This window comes from Hevea brasiliensis, chromosome 9 (genome assembly GCF_030052815.1).
Source record: "Hevea brasiliensis isolate MT/VB/25A 57/8 chromosome 9, ASM3005281v1, whole genome shotgun sequence".
In the NCBI taxonomy this organism is placed as follows: domain Eukaryota; kingdom Viridiplantae; phylum Streptophyta; class Magnoliopsida; order Malpighiales; family Euphorbiaceae; genus Hevea; species Hevea brasiliensis.
The window spans coordinates 21056237-21078371 of record NC_079501.1 but is presented as its reverse complement, the minus strand read 5'-3'; the positions used below and the strand labels follow the sequence as shown (position 1 = coordinate 21078371).

General features: G+C 35.6%; 2 protein-coding genes across 12 annotated transcripts; one reads left to right on the top strand and one right to left on the bottom strand.

The window, feature by feature from the left end:
• The first annotated feature begins 941 nt into the window (after window positions 1–941).
• Window positions 942–11899, top strand: LOC110656023 (histone acetyltransferase HAC12). 10 transcript variants are annotated; one of them, XM_058153384.1, is made up of 19 exons: window positions 942–1044; window positions 1847–2068; window positions 2227–2317; window positions 2726–2978; window positions 3061–3270; window positions 4181–4642; window positions 4773–5551; window positions 6069–6368; window positions 6455–6733; window positions 7569–7697; window positions 8032–8084; window positions 8172–8232; window positions 8322–8464; window positions 8699–9002; window positions 10006–10145; window positions 10315–10393; window positions 10474–10836; window positions 11067–11293; window positions 11423–11899. In XM_058153384.1, exons 2-19 carry the CDS (start codon window positions 1875–1877, stop codon window positions 11442–11444), a joined length of 4089 nt encoding a protein of 1362 aa, XP_058009367.1. In that variant the 5' UTR covers window positions 942–1044; window positions 1847–1874; the 3' UTR covers window positions 11445–11899. The 10 variants fall into 10 exon arrangements, with proteins under 10 accessions (XP_058009367.1, XP_058009365.1, XP_058009366.1 ...); XM_058153382.1 differs by having other exon boundaries at window positions 2729–2978; window positions 8032–8232; XM_058153383.1 differs by having other exon boundaries at window positions 3061–3249; window positions 8032–8232.
• Window positions 11900–12565: 666 nt separating this feature from the next.
• On the bottom strand, window positions 12566–21754 carry LOC110656022 (nuclear matrix constituent protein 1). 2 transcript variants are annotated; one of them, XM_021812534.2, is made up of 9 exons: window positions 21507–21753; window positions 21116–21399; window positions 18835–19044; window positions 16643–16896; window positions 16282–16552; window positions 16119–16202; window positions 13669–15743; window positions 13294–13420; window positions 12566–13166 (listed from the first exon to the last, which is right to left on the bottom strand). In XM_021812534.2, exons 2-9 carry the CDS (start codon window positions 21359–21361, stop codon window positions 12921–12923), a joined length of 3513 nt encoding a protein of 1170 aa, XP_021668226.2. In that variant the 5' UTR covers window positions 21362–21399; window positions 21507–21753; the 3' UTR covers window positions 12566–12920. The 2 variants fall into 2 exon arrangements, with proteins under 2 accessions (XP_021668226.2, XP_021668228.2); XM_021812536.2 differs by having other exon boundaries at window positions 13020–13166; window positions 13250–13420; window positions 21116–21754.
• Window positions 21755–22135: the final 381 nt, after the last annotated feature.

Below are 22135 nucleotides of genomic sequence, written 5' to 3'. Positions count from 1 at the left end.
ATGGTACATGATATACTTTAATTTTTCTAAAAGTGAAATTAAGATATTTTTAAATTATAGTTAGTATAGCATCATATTAGTAAAAAGAGGATTCACTTTCTTTTGTTTGTGACCTTAAAAATATTTTAGTTCATTTTATAAAAATTGAAATGTGTTTTTAAAAATTTAAAGTGTCATTAAAATTTTTTTTATAAAGTTTAAGTTTTTTTTTCTAATAAAATTCAAGTATAAAATGATATACACGTGCAGTTTCATGCTATAGTTTCACTTAAACCATATTAAAAATAAAGGAAAGGATTTAGTTGTGATGTGAGGTATTTTTTGTTCACCTCTTACAAGTAAATCATTCATATTGATATGAGGAACGAAATTCTTCCTTTAATAGTTGATTTGATGTAATTCTAAAATTGTGTTCAAATAAAAAAAATTACTTGAATAACTAAAATTTTATGTAATTATCAATATTTTGTGTGATATTTTTAGTGGTGTTTCACCTTTTAGTTTCAAAAAAATATATAATTAACCTATAAATTAAAAAAAAATTACAGAAAATAAAAAAAGTAACTTATTAGTTATTATAGGATTTTAAATTCAGAATTTTGAAGGTAATTTAATATTATTAAACTAAAATTTATAAATATTTATATCTTTATTTATAAATATAAATATTTTCCTAAAAAATGTATAAATAAAATAAAAATAAAAACAAACACCATGGAAATTGGAATCCACATCGCTAGTCGTGCGACGAGGGTGGGTCCCCCATGTATGTAAATTTGGACCATCCATCAGATCCCGTTATAATTTCTCTTTTAAAGAAATCCAAGCCACTGGGCCTTTGGGCTGGTGGTAACGGGTTCCACCCATCAACCTTTTCCGCGCGAATGCGGATTATTAAAAATAAAATAAAAAGTCTGGCCCACCGCCACAGACACAGATAGCGAAAAAGGAGGGACAGAGAATATATATATATATAAGTAAAACAGCATATAGCCTAATCCAAACCTGAAATAGTTCTGCAGCCGAACCCAAAATTCTCCGCAGGTCTCTTTCTATCCTTAAACCCTTCTTTTAATTCTACTTCTCCTCTCTCTTCTTTTTAGGGCTTTTTTAAATTGGTTGTCGATTTTGTCTGTAATTACTATTCCTTATCCGTCGTCTCTCTGTAACTCAACTTTTCTCGCCGACGAACCAACAGCATTGTAAATTTTCAATTTGGTGGTGTTATTCTTCCCTTGAATTGTGCTTCTGCTTTCATTTATCATTCTCATTCTGCTGCTAGGGAAAAAGTGTCGTTTTCCTTGTGTTGGGACTTGGGAATTCCAAGGCCCTAACGCACACGTGCGTTTCGTTTTTTTTTTTTTTTTTTTTAATGAAACGTTTTGGGCTATGGGAGATATGCAGAAGTTTTGGCGGGTAAATGATGATTGTTTTTCTCTATAGGCTTTGTAGAGTTCTGGTAAAATTGTAGGGAGAATGTACGACAATTGGTTTTCTTTTGGCGGTAATTTGGTTCTAGTAATTATATCATGGAGTGGAAATCTGTGGTTGTATTTGGTTTTATTTAAATTTCGATTTAGTTACTTTTCTGCTCATGATAACTGATTGTAAATTTGGTAGGAATTGGTTTGAATGTAGACAAACACCAGAGTTTATGGGTGGAGGCATTTTGATATGGTAAATTCCTTAGAACATTCTTGCATTTGGGGGGTTCTGAATGATGAAGTAGCTCACAAAGTACATTGAGATGAAGATGTTTCTAGATGAACAAATCTTTTTTTTTTTTTTTAAATTTTCTCATATTATGCTTGTTATTCAATTTCTAATCGTTGTATAGTTCTTGCAGTTTGAATAAACCTACGTGACTGATAAAGATGCTTGCAAATGGATACGTGCCAGGGCAGGTCTTTGGCCAGACACCAAGCTATCCTTTCTCAAAATTTGTCAATCAATCTCAGTTGGGAGCAAATGCTCTAAATCAGTACCCAACAAATGACCTGAATAGCCTGAGTGACTGGCGCAAAGATCCCAGAATCAGTTTCTTTCGTGATTTAGTTAGAGAGAAAATGTAAGTTTTATGAGTTTTCCTTAAACCTATCAAATATTTGTTTTCAACATAAACTCCAAGGAGCACGAGAGTATTTAAAAGAATTTATATTGAATGAATCTTGATCCATTATATTTCAAAAAGTTTCTTTTGTTGTGACTGTTCTAATGCTTATGCAGTGCTGAAAGTTGTAAATTGGAATTGCAAGAGCAAGGATCTAATATTGTAAATGTCTTAGAAAACAAACTATTTATGGAAGCTGTTTCAGAGGTATGTTATTTGGATAATTAAACTGATAGTTAGATCATTCCTATCTTTGTTGTTTAATTTTTTTTCAACTTGAGTAATAGCTTACGTTGTCAAGCAATAGCCCTCTGTTGCTTTGCACCACATTTTAGATTGATATGCTATTGTGAAAATTCATGCAGCTTAGTTCCTCTCTTGAATTAAAAATTGAGTATGTTTACTGGTCATCACTTAAATATTTTATAACTTCATCTCTTGTGTCAAATAAATTAATTACACGGTGGGGATAGCGGGGTGGGCGGGAGGGGGGGGGGGGTGGTGTGTTGAGAGTAGTACATTAAACCTTGAAGAATCAATTGATTTCACTTTACTTCATTTGAAGTTTCATGAAAGCACAAGTCAAACTAGTAAAGTTCTTTCAAATATTTTTAGGAGGAGTATATGAATCTGGATGTACTGAGAGAGCGGTTGCAAAATTTTTATCAAAAGGACATGGTTGACCTAAACTGTAGTCAACAAGTGTCCAGCTACAGTGGTCCCACCTGTGAAGTGTTGCCAGCCCTGGGTTTGACTCATAGTTGCAATTCAGATGCAGCATACCCTCCTTTTAATCACTTCAACAATGATATTACTGACTATAACCCAATGATGGCTGGAAACAATGATCAATTTAGCTTCCTAAAAGGTAATCCATTGATCCCTTCTGACATGTTTCCTGCATAATTTGATATCTCTATGTCACTTCTCATAATTCTTTTCCCCTGTAGGATTTCTTGATAGTGGAAACAAGCTAGGACTTGCAAGTTTGTACTGTGATTCACACATGAGGAAGATTTCTAATGAGTTGCTTCCTTCACATGATAGAAGTTCTGTCATTACATCATTTTCGGATAGGGGTTCCACCATTACAAGAAATTCCAACAGTGATAAAGTTTCAGAAATTGGAGCTTATGAAGGTGGACCATTCTTTTCCAAGGGTGACTATCAATATTGTCTTGAGGCATCATCCAAAGACAGTTTCCAACAGCATAATCTTCCACATGTTATGTGCATTTTTCATTCTTGAAGTCTTTATGAGATTTAATTACTCTATTTCAGCTAATCTTATGTTTTGCAGCTTTATAATTGTTGATTAGTAGCTAAATTGAAAATTTAACTGCCAAATGATCTCAAGTTGTACTTGTGTTCTCTGAATATTTTCATTCCTTGTTTTTATTTTAAGCGTTTTTTTATGAAGTTTTCTTTGATTTTTTTTTTCTATTCCTGTTTTTGTTTAGTCCAAAGTTGTGGATGATTCTAAGAGTTTTACCAACCAGTAAATTAATTCCAGAATCTCAATATTTACTAAATGAGTGTGTGTGTGTGTGTGTTGTTTTTTTTTTTTTTTCTTAACAGTTTCAAGGTAAAATCCTACGGTTGGTTATACAATTTAAGAACTTGTCATAGCTCTTTGTGGTAGCACATCTGCCAGTAATTGTCTGTCTCAGCTGTAATAATTGTCCTGCTAGATCTGATAGAAAAGGTCTGGTATTATCTATGGTGTATGTGCCTATGCATGTTTCATGACTTTTTATTATTCAAAACTGTATTCATGAATGGTTTATCCATTTTGTGATATGTAATGGACCTACATGCTTGGTTTTGTTCTTTTCCATCTTACTATCCTTTGTGATTTTGGATGTAGGTCATGACTTATTCACACATAGATTTTTGTATGCTTGTATTTTTTTTTTATATATATATATATAACATGCCCTGTCATATCTTCTGCTATTTTTTTGATCTTTTTTCCCTTGTATTTTTACTCATAATCTCTTTGCTTTATAGGTGTGTTTGTCCATTTGAGTTACTACTTTTTCCGGTAAACTGAATCTGGTGAGTTTACAGGTGTTGCAGATGACCTGAGCCTTCCTGCAATGGCATTTTCATCTACACTCAGAGAAAGCTCAGAGTTCCCCAATTCAATTTTGCAGATGTCAGAACTTGTTCCCCAATTGATTTCTGAAGACACTATTTTTCCTAGCATGGATTTTTCCATAATGAATTCAACTCTTGGTGATGTAGTGCAACCTAAATCACATATTCAAGAGCAGAAGCAGCAGAGGCCTTATTCATCATATGAGCAATTCAGTAACCCATTGGAGATGGCTGGAGAAATAGTTCCTATTCATTCTCATTTCCCCTCAGAACAGATACATGGAGTTCATATTGCTTTAGAAAGTTCTTCACTTCTTTCCAGTTCAAACGGAATTGCTGGACCAGCAAATCCTAGCAACCATTTGCATTTTTCTGTTGAACACAAGAGTTTACATGCTTATAGTAGCTGCAAGAGTCCTGCAATTCCAGCAGGTGACTGTCTAGCTTCTTTTGTTATTCATTTGCATTCAACAGTGTGCAGTAATCACATGTGCATGTGTGAACATTTCCATTTTGATAAATGCTCTTATGCTGATTGCTATAATTTGTGGTCCTGTTCAAGATCAATTTAATACCAGTAAACGTCACCAAAGTTTTCAAAATATGTACAATGGTCTTATGATGGATTCAAGCACTACTGGAACCGGTGGGTCTGGCTCTTGTGCTTCAGAAAACATGCTGCCACCTACAAAACGTTTCAAGCCCAGCTCTGACAGTTCAGAAAACTTGCTGACTCCTTCAAAGGATCTGAAGATTGAAAAGTCCAGTTGTCTGTTGTCATATGAAAACAGAATTGCTTCTATATTGGCTCCATTGATGGTACAACCCCCTTTTCCTAAAGGACTTCCACCCTTGCTGCAATTGCCAGAATCTCCTGTATCTATTAATTCTGAGGTTTTGGATGGAAACATTGAATTTTCAAAGCCCATGCAAAATCCTTCAAGTGTAGATCAGGTTAGGAACAGTGCTGGGTATAATCTTTTGAGAATGAATGCTGAAAACTTGCATACTCCTTCTGAAGAACAAATTGTTGATGGTCCTAGGACACAGGAGATAGACTGTAGTAGTTTTGGTGAGATTGCAGATGCTGTAAAAGATAAGCCTAATGAGGTATATTTTAATAAATCACCTGCACTTTCTGAAGAGCTGGGTGCCACTTCTAGAGAGGAGGTGATACAAGTCATGTCTAATTTTGACCATGCCAAGCCTGATTTAGAAACAAAAAAGGAAGAAGAAATGGAGCCAGAGAATCTAAAAACACGAGGTGTGTCTTTGATTGAATTTTTCTCAGCTGATGAAATAAAGGACCATATTTCAAGTCTTCAGCAGTGGATTGGTCAGGTAAGTACATCATTATTAATGCTTTGATTCCTGAAGTCAAATGTTATTAAAGCCTTTACTACGAATGAAGCCTTGCAATCATAATTCTATATTTTCGTTTTATCCATTTTTGTTGCAACTCATTTGATCATACTTCTGTATTTTGCAAACATTGGCTGTAATAAGTTTTATAAATTACATCAATCGCACAGGAAACAGACCATGCAAGTTCTGGTCCAATGTCTTTAGTTGTTAGATTGTGATCGCTTAAGTTGGTGGATCTGAAGTTTAAGTAGTTGCATGCAGCCTTATTAAAGGCAAGGAAAGGCGTCAGGCAAGGCAAGAGGCAACATTTGCACTGCTACACCAATTTAAAATTTTAATTTCAAGCCTATATCCAGTTCATGAATTTGTGTTCATATTTTCAATGCTCAGTACATGTGTAGTTTTCTCATGATCTTACCGGAGTTCATCCTTTCTCTTCATTCTTTCATAATCGTTTGAATGAACATTAATATCCTTTTACATCTTTTCTTAGAGAATGTCAAAGGGAGGAAAGGAAAAGCAAGTAATGCACTGTGCCAATGAGAATACATGCCAGTTGTGTGCAGCAGATAAGCTGTTACTAGCCCCAGTTCCAATATATTGCTCTTGTTGTGGTTCTCGAATCAAGTGCAATGTGAATTATTACAGTACCTCAGAGGAAAATGGTATGCGGCATTGTTTTTGTACCTCATGTTATAGGGATTCTCGAGGTGGGAGTATCACTTTCTTTGGAATTAGTATTCTGAAGGCAAAGCTGGTTAAGAAGAAGAATGATGATGAAATTGAAGAATCAGTAAGCTAAAAAACAATATATTTGCTTTCTCAGCCTTTGGAAATTATAGAAAACTCATTGTCCATGATTTTTTTGCGTTAATGCAGTGGGTCCAGTGTGACAAATGTAAACATTGGCAACACCAGATATGTGCTCTCTTTAATGACATAAGAGATATGGAAGGGAAATCTGAGTACGTGTGTCCCAAATGCTGCTTAGAAGAGATTGAACAGGGGGAACATTTGCCTTTACCAAGGGCTGCTGTTTTTAGTGCAAAAGATTTGCCTACTACATTGCTTAGTGACTACATAGAGCAAAGACTCTTTAGGCGTCTTCAGCAGGAGAAAGAAGAGAGCGCAAAGGCTCTTGGAAGGAGCCTTGATGAGGTTAGAATTACATATCAACTCTGCACAATAGTACTGTAATTTTTAGCAATGTTTACTTGTCGGGATGCAAATTACAAATATTCAGCTTGTTGTGAATTGTATGCTCAGAAAGCAGAAGAAATATAAAGAATAGTCATAATGGATGAGTATTTGTAATGCAGAATAGGAAGTTTAAAATTTTATTTAGGAATTTTAATTATTATAGAATTAGGACATTTGAAGAGTTTTTATCGTTCGGGAATTTTATTATTATTAAGTTTATTATTTCCTAATTTATCTTATTTAGTATTCCTAATTAGAATTGAATTAGGATTTCTATTCCTAATTTGATTAAGATTGTAAGCTCTATAAATAGAGCTAATTTTCTGTTATTCAGTAGCTTTGGATTATGATTATTATTGAGATTAAATAAAATTATTGAGAATTAGTTCTCTTTTTCAAGGATTGGTCCTTGGTTCCTCCTGGTTTTTTATTTTTCTTCCCTTTGTTCTAGATCAGTTTGGTTCATTTATATTCTACAGAGAAGGGTAAAACTTTGAATATTTGTGTTTGAGAATCATGATTGCTTGTTACAAGAAGAAAGAAGGATACAAATTAACTTTCTGAAGGACTACCTATTTAAACTATGTTTCTATAACAAATAACGTATCTTTAAATGGTACATATTTGATTTCATGGAAATTTGTTCAGACTTCTAAGAGTTGGTCTTCTTATAATGAAAATCCTCTGCCTGTAACATATGTGCTAAAGACAAATTTGATCTTTTTTTTTTCCTGTTTTCTTTTTTCACTTTTGCCCCAGTATTCTGAACATTTCTGTTTTTTGTGCTTACTAGGTTCCTGGAGCAGATGATCTTGTTGTAAGAGTGGTGTTGTCTGTTGACAAACAGTTGAAAGTGAAGCAGCAGTTTCTAGAAATTTTTCATGATGGGAATTACCCTGATGAATTTCCATACAGATCAAAGGTGAGATTTTGCTTTTAAGATCATGAATGAATCAATTCACTTCCCGCATAATTCCTTCAGGACGTTATGAAACTTATTTTGAGCATTGAAAATAGCAGATATTATGGCACTAATCTTCCTTCGGCTATGTTTAAACTTTAAATAGACTGATTTCTTGCCAGCTTTTGTTGCATGCTTTCATTGGTCAAACCTCAAAGAAATGTTAATATTTATATAAATTTGTGGAGGATGTTAAGTTTATTTTGGTGCAAGTTCTGAAATTTGCCCCTCATCTGTTATTGGGCAGTCCTAAAGTTTATGTTAAAACTTGGCTGCTTGGTTTTTTTTATTTCAGGTGATTCTTTTGTTTCAGAAGATTGAAGGAGTAGATGTATGCCTTTTTGGCATGTACGTACAAGAGTTTGGTTCAGAGTGCAGTCAGCCAAATCACCGTTGTGTTTATATCTCATATCTTGATTCTGTTAAATACTTTAGGCCTGATACAAAGACTGCAGCTGGAGAAGCTCTTCGTACAGTTGTTTACCATGAAATATTGGTAATGTCACCATCTTTGATGCCTGTTTGATTGTTATGAACAATCTTGATTCTTTATCTGTTTTTCTTATTGTCTTTTCCCATCATCAGATAGGATATCTTGAATACTGTAAGAAACGAGGTTTTATCGCTTGCTATTTATGGGCCTGCCCTCCTTTAAAGGAAGAAGATTATATCTTATATTGCCATCCAGAAATTCAGAAGACTCCAAAGTCTGACAAGTTGCGGCAATGGTCTGTATCCCTCCCTCTCTGATAAGCTTTCTGCATATTGTGTGTATGCGAGTGTGTAAACTCTGGTTGAGTTCTGCTCAACATTCTTATGGGAGCATAATCCTGCCCTCATCTTGAGCCACTCTTCTGCATTTCTTTTTGCCCTCATCATGGCTATTACTATTCCCTCTTTGTTTTGTTTTCTTGCCTTTCTCTGCTAGTAAGCACATTTATTGACTAGTAACTGATATGCAGGTATCATTCAATGCTAAGAAAAGCAGCCAAAGAAAATATTGTGGTTGATTTCACTAATTTATATGATCACTTCTTTGTTCCTACTGGGCATTTTTATTGCAAAGTAACGGCAGCTCGTTTGCCATATTTTGATGGTGATTATTGGTCTGGTGCTGCTGAGAATGTCATCAAGAATATTGAGCAACAAAATGGAGAACATTCAGGGAGGAAGGTGAAGAAAGTAATGACAAAGAGAACTTTAAAAGCCTTGGGGCATACAAATCCTTCTGGTGGTGTTACTAAAGATATTATACTGATGCAAAAAGTAATCTCACCTCTCTCTCTCTCTGAGTAATGTGTATGTCTCCATGTATATTAGTTTTCTTTTCTATTTTTTGTGCAATTTCTTTTTTTGGTTAAATATGCAGTTAATTTTGTTAGATATATGTCTTTGCATAGTCAAGATGAGTTTATTTGCCTCAAATCAGCTGGAGGTTCCTCTAAGAAGTCAATTAAGAATTCCAGCAAGATCACTAATTTACACTCTGTCTGGAGGAGTAAAGTAGTAAGGTTTTTCATGGTTGCTAAGCCTTCATAATTTTTCAGTATTTGAGAGGAAAGTATTTTAAGGTATTTGAAGGTAAAGAGAAAACTTTCACCAATTTAAAGCCTCCAAAAACATTGCTTCAAAAAATCACATACCCTCCCAAACACAAGTTGAAGGTTTTTAAACTTTGAAAAACCTCCCATTACTTCAAAGGGTTAAGAGTAAAAGAATGACGAGTGCAACTTCCAAATTCAAACCAACTCATATTTCTTGCATCGGACTAATATGGTGTTAGATGCCTTGTAGGCAGCTTATGTCTGTTTCAAAATCATCAATAGAAACAATTAGGTGTGGGAACCATGCTTTCAAGGTAAATCATTTGAGAAGAAGCACAATGATGTGGATTCATAGAGTATCTTTAAGATATATAAAAGTAAATTGATAAGGTCAACATTGGCTTCTGTTAATGTTATAGAAGATATAGGGTTGGAAGGGAATGTACTTATTAGCATTTCCTCTATTTCTTCTACCAGCGTCTTAAGCCAAGCCATTTCAAATGCTGGAGATTTCTCTGTTTGCATGCAAGTTTCTGAAATGGATAATATAATGATGAGCATAGTTGGATATATGCATTTGTCTCCGCACTAGATCTTCCATGAAACTGGAAGAAGTATAGATGAATTCAGTATATTGAATCTAAAGAAAGCCATTTTTTTCATTCTGTGTGATTGGTTATTCCATGAGTCTCGGTTATTCTAATTTCCATCTTTTCCTTTATCAGCTAGGACAAACCATCTTTCCTTTTAAGGAGGACTTCATTATTGTCCATTTGCGATTTGTTTGCTCATACTGCCATGAAGTGATATTTTATGGATGGCGTTGGTGTTGCAATCAGTGCAAAAATTTTCAGCTTTGTGAAAGGTAAACTGCATACTAATAGAAAAGTAGGCTCTTCTATGAGCTCTTTGTGGCATGGAGCTTCTCATTTCAGTTTCATATGTATGGTTGAGATCCTGCTGCTCCTCCAAATTTTGCACAGAGTAGTTCTGGTATTTTTCGTTGGTCTTTTATTCTAAAATATCATTTGCAGATGCCATGATATGGAGCAAGGCCTTAATGGTGGGGAAACACACGCTATAGGTAGCAAAGAAAAGCATTTACTTTCTAAGGTGAATCTCAAACTTAAACTGAAGTAATCTTTGTAAATACGAATTTGGCACATTTAATTAATATTTTGTTCTCTTTTCAGGTTATGGTTGATGATATTCCATCTGATACCAAGGATGAAGATGCTATTTTGGATAATTGGTTATTTGAAAATAGGCATACCTTCTTGGGTTTCTGTCACAAGAATCATTATCAGTTTGACACACTTCGCCGAGCCAAGCATTCCTCAATGATGATCCTACATCATCTTCATAATCCAACAATTCCCACTACTGGGGAAACCTGCAGCATTTGCCAGCAGGATACTGATACCACAGATAGTAATGTTTGTGCCACCTGCTATAATGAGAAATTTGGTTCTTTGCATATTCGCAGGTCAACTTATCACTATTATGCAGCTAATTGTGAAAATGAGAGTATATCTGCACAGCGGAAAATGCACAAGGTATGAAGAATCTACTTTGACGTTCACTTTTGAAGCATTGTTTGAATGATAAAATTTAGAATACTCTTTGTTTCTTCTTATATGTCTGCAAGGTAATTAGATTATTATCATTAATATTTATGAATTGATAATTTAAAATAAAATGCTATCTGTGGCATTTTACTCGAGGAAGGATAAATTAATGTAGTGATTGGAGCATTTACATTTACTTTTGTAACTTGGTGGCGTAGCTAAAGGAACTGCTAGATGTTCTACAACATGCCTCTCAATGTGAAGCAACCAATTGTGACCCCTGCTCTTACCCTAACTGCCTTCAAATCAAAAGGTTATTCTGTCATGCATCTAAGTGCCCCATTCGGATCTCCAGAGGTTGTGTGCCTTGTAAAAAGGTGTGGTTCATACTGAAGCTGCATGCAGGAAATTGTGGACAGACAGATTGCTGCATACCACGCTGCAGGTTGGTTAAAGCTTCCATTTTCAATGCTTCTGTGTCTGATCTTAAAATTCATGTTTTCCCTTATCATGTAGTTCAAAATCATAGTAACATCCAATCTCAAGTCTAAACCACTTATGCTAAATTTTATAGGGATTTGAAGGCCCGAAGCTAAGTACTTGCACTGCAATCTGAAACCTCATGGAAAGCGACATTTGCAGAATATTGGGACAGGAAGCACCAGTGGATGGGTGAGAAGAATAGCCAATAAAACTAACCAAGTGTATAGTTTGTCAAGGAAGAGAACCAGTTGTACAGTTAGCTGAGTTTTGAAGTAACGGAAGGCAAAGCCAATTTTGATACCCAACTTCACAAAAGTAATTAGGCCTTTATTATTATTATTTTTTTTTTCTCCCTTTTTCTGGTATGGTCATCCAATGGTGATAAGATAGGTAGAGGCAGTTTGACATAGTGTTGGTCTAGATCAATATCATTCATAGCTTCCTGTTGGATGTGTATAGCTGGCAAGGTAGCATTTGCTTTGATTATCTAATCCTTTATTGACTATGGGGGAGTTGATATAAGCTTCTCGTGTTTTAGTCCTTAAAAAAGTCGGATTATTTATCTTAACTTAGTGTTTTTTTTTAAAAAAAAAATTGAAAAATATATATAATTTTTTATAAATTTTTAAATAAATCATAAATGTATAACAATTGGAAGAAAAAAAAATCAATAAATAATTACAAAATAAATTTACATGTTTCATAATATAAAAAATGTATAACTTAAATAGTATTATTATTAAGTTTATGAATAGGTAAAAAGAATTTTTTTTTTTAATAATTGTATTTGATTAATTTTTTTTTTAGGTTCGAATTATTTTTAATTTTTTTAATTAATTAATGGTATTTATTGTAGCCGGTTTATTCCGGATAGGAAACTCTAAATTAGTGTATATTCCGATTTGTTGATGTAGGCGCATTCACCGAGAGATTCTCCCTTTTTTGGTGGATTGAGCGAGTTAACGGTAAATTGTGGATGGAGTAAAAAAAATTGATGGGGATGGCGCAAGAACAGATCTGGAGAAGCAAACAGCGCGTCCATTCAGATCTTTGATCGCAACCAGACTCTCACCAGAAAATGCCTTTAGGCCACCAACTCTCAACCGTTCGTTTATTTTCTATTTCTCTTTTCGATTGTTCTGAAAATGCACGAATTGCTAATCAGGCTTGTATCTGCTCCATTGGCTTCGATCAAAGTAAGGGATCTCCAGCAGTCCACAACATACACGAAGTATAAAAAAAATACAAGCACTTTGATGCAAACAATATGGGTGATGTGGAAGATGTCTCCAGTGTTTTAATATCGCACTGGTCATTGCTACATCAAATCATCTACGATTGTACTGAATTATAACAGCCCCCAAAATCCTGAATCCTAACCAAAAGAAAACGAGGGCCAAAGAAAACAAGATCCCTCCACCTGGATTAAGACTTCATTACTACATTTGATTTGTTAATACACACTAATACACGTCAAAGAACTCCTAACACCAAATCCTAATTAAAAAATATATATATATATATTCTTTTTTTTTTTTAAACAATCAAGAATCCATAAAAGCCACCCAACCAAACACAATATTCGGTCATCACGTTGTGAAGAAAGTCCAAAGCTTCTTCCCAATTGAGACTTCACCAGGCTGTTCAGACTCATCTTCCTCATCCTCATCCTCATCTTCATCTTCTATTCGGGATTCACTCCTGTACTCATCTCCAACACCATACTGACCGGCGGCATCTGGAGTACCATTCACCTCCTCACTCAATGCAGCACTGTCAACCATGTTTCTGGTTGTATCAGCATCACCATCCTGATCATCTGAGACCTTCTCCAACTGCCAAAAGATATAAACACATCCAATTTTATTGTGTGGATATTTAAATGACAGTCAAACCAGGAAGGCTTTTTAAAAGTTACCAGTGTCAAAGAGGTCACATCGCAATGGTTTCCAAGGCACTCACCTGTTCAGTGTGTGGAATCCCACCATTCTCACTAACCATCCCCGTCAAAGTCAGACCCTCAACACCATCTTCCTTGTTTTCACGATTGTTATCTGACAAGGCTTTATCAGTCACAACTGTGACTCCACTGGTTACATAAGACAAAAATTCATGTGTTAATTGCCAGAAATAATAGAAAATGTTAAATAACTTGTGAAGAACAAATGTTGCATGGACATGCCAAGTATTAACCTTTTAAAGTTTAAAAAGTTTAAAACAAGATGCAGCACCCATGCTATTATGCTTCGGTCAGGCCAATGTTGCATAAATTGCCCCTTAAGAATTTACGGTACCCATGGCTAAGTCAATAATTAAACATTGGAATTGAGAACTTACCGCTTAGGTCGTCGAAGATTGTAACACTTTTCCCCTGGAGCTTGCACAACAGCAACTTTTTGTTGCCTCCTCCTACGCTTGCCAGCTGTGACACTATCAGAATGTCCCTCACTTTCTTCACCATCACGTTCACTCACTGTATTTTGAGATGTATGAGCACGGTTCCGTTTCCGGGCATTTCTTGGAGTTCCTTTATCTGCAAGACTAGACTCATCGCGGCTTTCAGCTTTCAGATGGCTAGAATTTTCAGTCTCATTTAGCTCCAAAGATTCCCCTAGTATAGCCTTGGCATCCTGTACAACTGCCTTCACTGAGCGTGTTCTGCTAACTCTTGGCCTGAGTCTTTTATGAAGCTGGCGGCCAAGCTTTAAATCAGACCGCTGAGAGTCCTCCTGAATTTCCAGAGCCTCACTGTTAATATTGCTCTGATCATCAACTGACAAATCCTGAGCAGCTTCAACCTCTCTGATGCTAGAATCTGCCTGTATCCTCTGGAGATCCAATAGATCATTTCCAATTGCAAAAGATGACTCCCTTTCATTTACAGTGGAATTTATTACTTTTGATGGTTCTTCCATGTTGTCAACAGACAAAGGTTCCCCCTCTGTCAGATTTTGTACAGCAGCAGGCTCATTCTTTTTACCTGGGGAAAAGTTAAATAGCTTTGATGTGCATTTACGGAGCCATGAAACTGGAGATACCGAATGAAATGCAGTGGGAGATTTATCAATCTCTTGCCTCGCAGCCGCCACCAGATTTTGATTATCATCTCCTGTCACATTATTATTAACCAACCCTTGTTTGGGAAGGACCTCTGCATTCTCAATTTCTTGTGACAATATTAAATCAGAAAGCACATACTCGGAAGTTATTTCACCACAGTTCTTGCAACTCTTGTGTTGCTCAACAAACAAAATGAAGCGCTCTTTCTCCTTAATAAATTGTTCTCTGTGGTCCTTCAATTTCCTGCTAAGATCGCCAAGCTTATCAATATCTTCTCGCATTTCGAGTTGTTGCTCTTGAAGATGCTTTTTATTTTCTTCAATTTCTAGCCTTTCTTTTTCTATCCTGATTCTTTCCAATTTCGTTTCTTCCATTTCTCTTCTAGCTAGATCTCTTAAGAAATTAATGTTATTTAATTCTCTTTCTTTCTCTTCTTCGAACAATTCGTTTTTACTGCGCAAAAGATTTTCCATCTCCTCCTGCCTTTTCTGCAAATCATTCTCAAGTTCACTCTTTTGAAGATCAAACTCATCCAGCATTTGCTTTCTCTCACTTTGAGCTTTCTCAGCTATCACAGACCGTTCATGCTCCATATTGGCCTCAAAAGATTCTTTGGCAATTTCAAGAGCTTCCCGCTCCCTTTTAACATAGTCTTCCACTGCTTTTTTTTCATTTTTTATTCTTTCTTCTTCCGAGACTTTCAGCTTTTCAAAATTTTCCTTCTGCTCGCTGATGCTCTTCAGCTCTTTCTCAATCTCAGCTCTTTTCTCATCCAGATCTTCCCATTCCCTCTCAAATTTCTCCTTTTGCTGCTTTAAATCTTCAGCCTCCTTCAAAAGCAATGCTTCCTGATGCCTGCACTTTTCTATCTCCTCTTTTAGTTCAGACTGCAATCGAACATACTCAGCCCTCTCTTCTTCATTTACTTTGAGCCGTTCGTTCTCTTCACGAATCTTCAGCAGCTGTTCTTCATTGGCAGCTCTTGTCTTCTCAAGTTCATCCTTGAGATTCAGAAAATCCTCTTTATCAGAATTCAGTTGTCGTCTCTCTGTCTCCACATTCTTTTCCTCAGATCTTATGGTTTTCTCCCTTTCCTTTAGTGCTTTTGATTTTGACTCAAATTCTTTCTCTTTCTCCTTGAGCTTATTCAACCTTTTATCCAATGCTTGCTCCCTTTTCAGAATTTTCTCCTCCACATGCTTGATTTCAACTTCCTTCTTTTCCACTTCAACCACCTTGCTTTTCAGATCCTCATCCAGAGATTTCCTCTTTTGGTCAGCTTCCAATTCAAATTCACGCCTTTTTTCATCCAAAATGGCATTGTGTTCATCAATGAGCTTCTGAATCTCAGCCTGTGGATGTCACATGCAAAAGAAAAAAAAAAGGATTAAGGACTGACTATTACGGATATACCAAAAGATTTACACAGTATAGTTCTAAACTAGCAAAACATTTGTGGATAAGGATGTAAGTGTGAATTTTAATGAAGAGGATGAACAAAATGAAGAGGAGAGATAAAAATTCCAGAAAAGGGGACTAAGGATATGGCATACTCATTTAGTAGATAAAATACCAGGGAGAATAACATAAACAACTGTGAAGTCCACTACTTAATACCAAGCGAAAAAAAATTACCAAGCACCCAGAACATGCCATCATAAGGTAACATTCTAACAGATTTTCACATTTCCCACAAGATATTACAAAAAGACATTGCAAGGACTCACTTTTTCTCTATCATTTAGCTTTTCTTCTAAGGCATGCAACTCTTGCTCTTTCATCTCTAGTTTCTTTCTCGTAGCGCCGAATTCCTGCACAAATCAAACAGGATACATTAGCAGAAATAACAGTTAAGGAATCAACAACTACTCAGTGCGAAAAAAAGCATGCCTTCTCTTTTAGAGTTAAATTAGCCAGTCTGCTGTTCATTTCATCTTCTTTACTTTTCAAGATTGAGTTTGCTTCATCAATCTTTTCTCGCGCCTCTTCAAGGTCCTTCTCTTTTTGTTTAAAGATCCTATCATTCTCACTGGCCCTTTCCTCTCTTTGGTTGATAATCCTTTGTGCTTTGGATAGCCTTTCTTCTCCCTCTTGTAATTTTCTTTCCCATTCTCGCAAGTCCTCTCTTTGCCCAGATAAAGCAGACTCATGTGCTTCTCTCCTGAAAAATGATTTGTCAAATAGCAGATCAGACAATTACGGAAGCAAATAGAATCAAATGTAACAAAGAAGTAATGTTCATTGAGAATACTCTGCAATAAAGGACAAGCGCTCCCTCTTAAGAACACTTTCACGAGATTCCACATCCTGTGATTTCCTATCAATCTCTGATCTCTTTCTACTCACTTCAGCAAACTTAGCATCGGCAGCACGCAATTTTGCCTCTATTTCCAAGGATTTCTCTTCAACATTAGTGATCAATGCATTTGCTTCAGCCAACTTTGAATCAGCTGTAAACTTTAGTTCTGCATTCTCAGCACGCATCTCACTAACTGCCTTCTCCAACTGCGGCAACACGCATTCTCCAGAAATTATTCAAAGAATCATATCATTCAAAAATTTACAATAGCAAACTATGCCAACCCTTGCTGTATCAGATGCCTAATGAACTTACACTAACAAAAGAAAAGAATACATGTGTATAGTTACAGGATCTACTTACATTAGTTAATTCCACAATTTTTTACCCATTTTCATAACTTTTTGTTCGATTCAGTTTTTAATAAATTGACTGCTGGATTTAACAGTACATGAATTTAGAATCTCAAATCAATTTTATTACTACTACTACTACTACCACAACTACTACTAACAATAATAATAATATATACTAAATCCAAAGGACCAAGAGATTAATTAATTACCAGTAATGCCCCTAAAACATAAAGAAGGCAAGTAACAAGTGAGAATAACTTAATGCTTGATAGTAGTGATATAAATGGCACAAAAAGACAAAATAATAAATTCAAAGAATATAGCAGCAGCAGGGGCTGCCATCTGCCAGAAAGGTCATGTACATGGCCCTATGTGACAGTCAAATTTTACATGCTTAATCACCTTAATTGCACGAGAGACAGACACTGATTGTTTCAAAGCAGCGCCAAGATAAAAGACTAGCAACAGATCTTTCAATAGTGAACTTGAAAATCAAATAATTGATTCAATAAAAGCACTAACCCATTGGGTTGAAACCCCCCCTCCCGACCCTTTTTTCTGAATCTAAGCCATTGAGTTGAATCCAATAATCACTATTTTATCATTATAATCTACTAATCACTGTCCCAAAATCATCACTTTAAATATTTAGGCTCAGTATTTTAAGTAGATGGAGGATGTGAGGAGGATGTGAGGAGGATGTTAGTCATAGGATTAAAGCCGGATGGTTGAAGTGGAGACGTGCCACGGGAGTTTTATGTGATCGTAAAATTTCCAATAAATTGAAAAAAAAATTTTACCGTACAACAATACGACCAGCTATGTTATATGGTAGTAAGTGTTGGACACTGAAAGAGTCGTACGCATCTAAGATAAGAGTTGCAGAGATGAGAATGTTAAAGTGGATGAATGGCCATACTAGACTAGATAAAGTCCGTAACGAGAGTATTAGAGAAAAGGTAGGAGTGGTGTCAATTGAAGATGAGTTGAGAGAAGGGAGATTGAGATGGTTTGGTCATGTGAAGCGTAGACATACGGAGGCTCCAGTTAGACAAGTAGAGCACATTAAGTTAGAGTATAGAAAGAAAAAAAGAGGTAGACCTAAATTGACTTGGAGGAGAGTAGTACAACATGACCTAGAAGTATTATACATTTCTGAGGATTTAACCCAAAATAGTTTAGAGTGGAGAAAGCGAATCCATATAGCCGACCCTAAATCTTTGAGATAAAGGCTTAATTAAGTTGAGTTGAGTTGTATTGCTTATATGTTATTACAAAATTCAAATATACTTAGGCAATGTGCAATTTTCAAGCTTTTTTAACAGATAGTTCAGTCTTAAAGAGTTGTTTACATCAATCTATAAATATCCAATTGACTTGAAATTTACTGCACATGATCTAAATGAATATATTGTTTAATCCAATGGTCAAAATTATGATAACATCCTCATTTTTTTTAAAATTCTGCTTATAAGGAGAGAGAAGGGGGACTCAAACTCAAGCCTTTGCCCAAGTTGAGAAGTGTACCTACCAGCAGGCTAAGCATATGTGTGCCTAAAGAGCATTTTCTAATAGATAGCAACTTTAAAGGGGTGAAAACATTTATACTTGTGGGCATTGTCTGACACAAAAGTGGCGTATTGGTTCTAATTTCTACTGATGCATACCCAGTATATTCCCATTCAATCAAACTATTTAATGTATTCATGTAATTCAGTGAGTAGGTGATATATGTGACAGTTGTGTGCACACATACACATTACACACACAATAAAATATAAATCTTACATCAAGCACACACTGTTTCTCAACACCCAAGGCCTTCCTCAAATGCTCCTCTCGCCTCTCAGCATCAGAGATTGCAATCAAATGTGCTGCTTGTTCTCGTTTCAGTGCATCTGTAGTTTCTGTAATTGCTTGCCTGAGTTCTTCATACTTTGACGTCCATTCTTTCTTCTCAATCAATAGAAGCCCCATATTGTATTGATAGTCAAACAGCTGGTATATAGGTTGGCAGATCAGATCAGAATTCAGAACCACAAAATAAACACAAGAAGCCCATGATTGAATGAAAAGAGAGCTTAATTCGTTACAAATGCAATTTTTATAATGTACAAAACAAATTAAAAATGAAGACAACGGGTGCATAATGACCATAATAACAATAATAAGCTTGTGTCTCAAATAAAAATAAAATTTATACACAGCCATTGTTACTTCATAAATCACTTTGGCAGCTTACAATTATGTGACTTAGCAGTTCCAAACCACATCAGTTGATGATTAAAATTTTTTTAAATTGGGCATGCTTACACAAAAATGGCAGAGCTGTGACCTCCAAAATTCCTACATAGTTTGCATAATTAGTATTTCCATGAAGTATAGAATCTTCCAGAAATTTTAAATCTCGAGCTTTTTTTTTAAGGTTTCATTCGTCTTCAGCTAGTGTTTCTCTATAGTTCCCTAATTAGGAGCTTCAATAATTGTAGGATAAAAAGGGTCCAAGAGTGATGTGGGAGCAACAGTTTAGAAAATTTTCAAACAACTGTCCATGCTGTTGTAGTAATTTTAGGGTATTGTTATTTATGTCTTTTCCTAATCTTTTGATCAAATTATTTTAGACAATTGCGATTGAGATTAAACTATGTCTAAAAGGCGAAGATCAGATTTTATGGCAGTTTGATTATATATAAATAGGGCTTCAAAATCAGAATTGAAAGCAGACTTCATAAGAAAACGAATTTACTAGTCGACTACTTTCCTGGTAGTGTAGCCTGAAATTTGATCAATCTGTTGATCTCTATGTTCTCCAGTCAATATTCTATTATCTACTCTACAACCTAATTATGGTTAGGGTTAAGTAGCTTTTATCAATGTAAATAGTGGTTATCTTTCTTCTTAATTTCCACACACACACACATGTTCCCTGCTGGCTGCTGCAGAAAAACTTTTAGTAAAATTCATTAAATAGGAAGACCAACCTTTTCTTTTGCCATCAAATTTCCCTGTTCTCCAAAGAGTCTTGAAAGCCTAAAAAAAATCTACACATCCCCATTGGTTTAAAAACCCTAATTAACCAAGTCTCAGCCACAGCAAGCACTGATCTACAAATTGCTTAAATTTTCCTATATCAACTTCCATTAAACAAATTAGGTTTCTAATGTACTACAATGCACATTGCCTACCTCAGAAAAATGCATGCTTATAAACATTAAAAATGAGGCTTATTTTAATCAACAATCTAAATGGCCAACTGAAGGCATCAACAAAACTAAAGCAATTTAGTCATCTTCAAGATTCTTCAAAAGAGTAATTTGATCACGTACAAAAATCCAAAGCAAGCTACTACCCTACTCATGAAGATTTTTACACATCCACTCTCTTTCCCTACCCGTGGTCTCCAGCAACCTCATTTTTCCAACAACATTGTTTGACCAAAGCTAGAAATATAAATTTTTCCAAAAGAGGATTTTGGTGCTCATCACCAAGTTCAGGAAGCCACATCAAACATTAAAGCTCTCAACATCAAAAACATTTGTGATATCACTATGGGCATCTATGAAATTAAGGCTGTGCATATCGGCAATTGCTGTTATATCCTGATGTTATACGGTAGCCACAGTTGCTTCAACTCTTGGCTTTGTCCCAAAGTATAAATATTGGACAAGCACAATTGGGCGTGGATATGAAACGCAGATACATCAAACCAGCAGAAAATCGAAAATGAAAATTAAAAACAGCCATACCCAAGCTCATTGCTTGGAACATACCCATATTTTATACTCATAAGAATCCCAGTAAGATCGAGCGGTCATAGTGTGGCCGTCAAAGCACAACTCTATAGCTTTCTTAACTACCATGGTAGCACAAGCATGAGACTTATTATAAGTTACTAATTCCTGAAACTAGCTAACTGAAGCACCAAGTACCCCCATTTACACTTACCAAAATAAAATATACAACCAATAAAAAACAGCATATGAAACGATTAAAATGACGAAAAAAAAAAAGCAGGATTTGGGGGAAAAACATTCAACAAAATTCTCAATAAGGAGGACAATATACCAACCTCGTTTTCGAGGTTTGAAATCTTCTCCACTCCATCACCTTCCAAGGCCAATCCAACGCCATTAGGAGTCACCGGCTCAGCAAAAGCCACAGTCTTCCCCTTCAAAACGCTCCCGTCCACAGAATTCAGGTTCTTTGGACCGTTCGCATTCATATTTGGATCCGACCCCGCTCCGCTCTTCTGGGCCTCGCTTCGTGGCGTCAGCGACCAGCCGGACCACACCTTCCTTTGCGGCGTAAACATCATGAGACGCTCCACAATTGCCCCTCAACAAAACCCCAAATCTGCAGATCCCAAATTCAACCTCATAAGCACCAGAAAAACCTTTTAAAAAAATATTTGAATCCCTCAACCCCCTAAAGAAAAAACCCCAAGATAAATCGTCGAAAACCTAAACAAGAAATGGTCACAAATTCCGAGGAATCGGAGAATTCCAAATCCGTTAATTAATATTCTTCATTTTCTGTAACACTCTATCTCTCCAAAGAATTTGAAAACCCTAGACCGGACACGAACCGGGTTCCCAAAATCCGGCGGAATGTAGATTTGGAGTCCGATAACGTCTCCAAACGAACTTTTCCCTTTCTCTCTCCTTTCAGCCCACACTTTCTTTTGTGCTGTGTGCGCGGATCACTCACGTTACCTCATTTTCCTATTTTATATGGACGGGCCCACAGACTATAATTCCCACTATGAAACTACTATTTTGCCCTCATTCCCTACATTCTTTGGTCAAATAATAGTAAGGGTAATATGAAGATTTTAAAAGGTAGCTTTCCAAAATTTGGAGCTCGAAATTTTGCGTAGTGACGGAACTGCCCTTAGTTGGTAGAAAAGAATTCTGATATGATATGTTTTGCCGATTGGCTTAGAGAGCCGCCAATCCAAAATGATATTAATTCAATTAAAATAAAAAATGAAATTGTAAATATTAAATTTTTTTTATAAATTAAATTAATATATTTAGATTGAATTAAATATTAAATTTTAAACTTATAAAGGATAATCAGTTGGTATTTT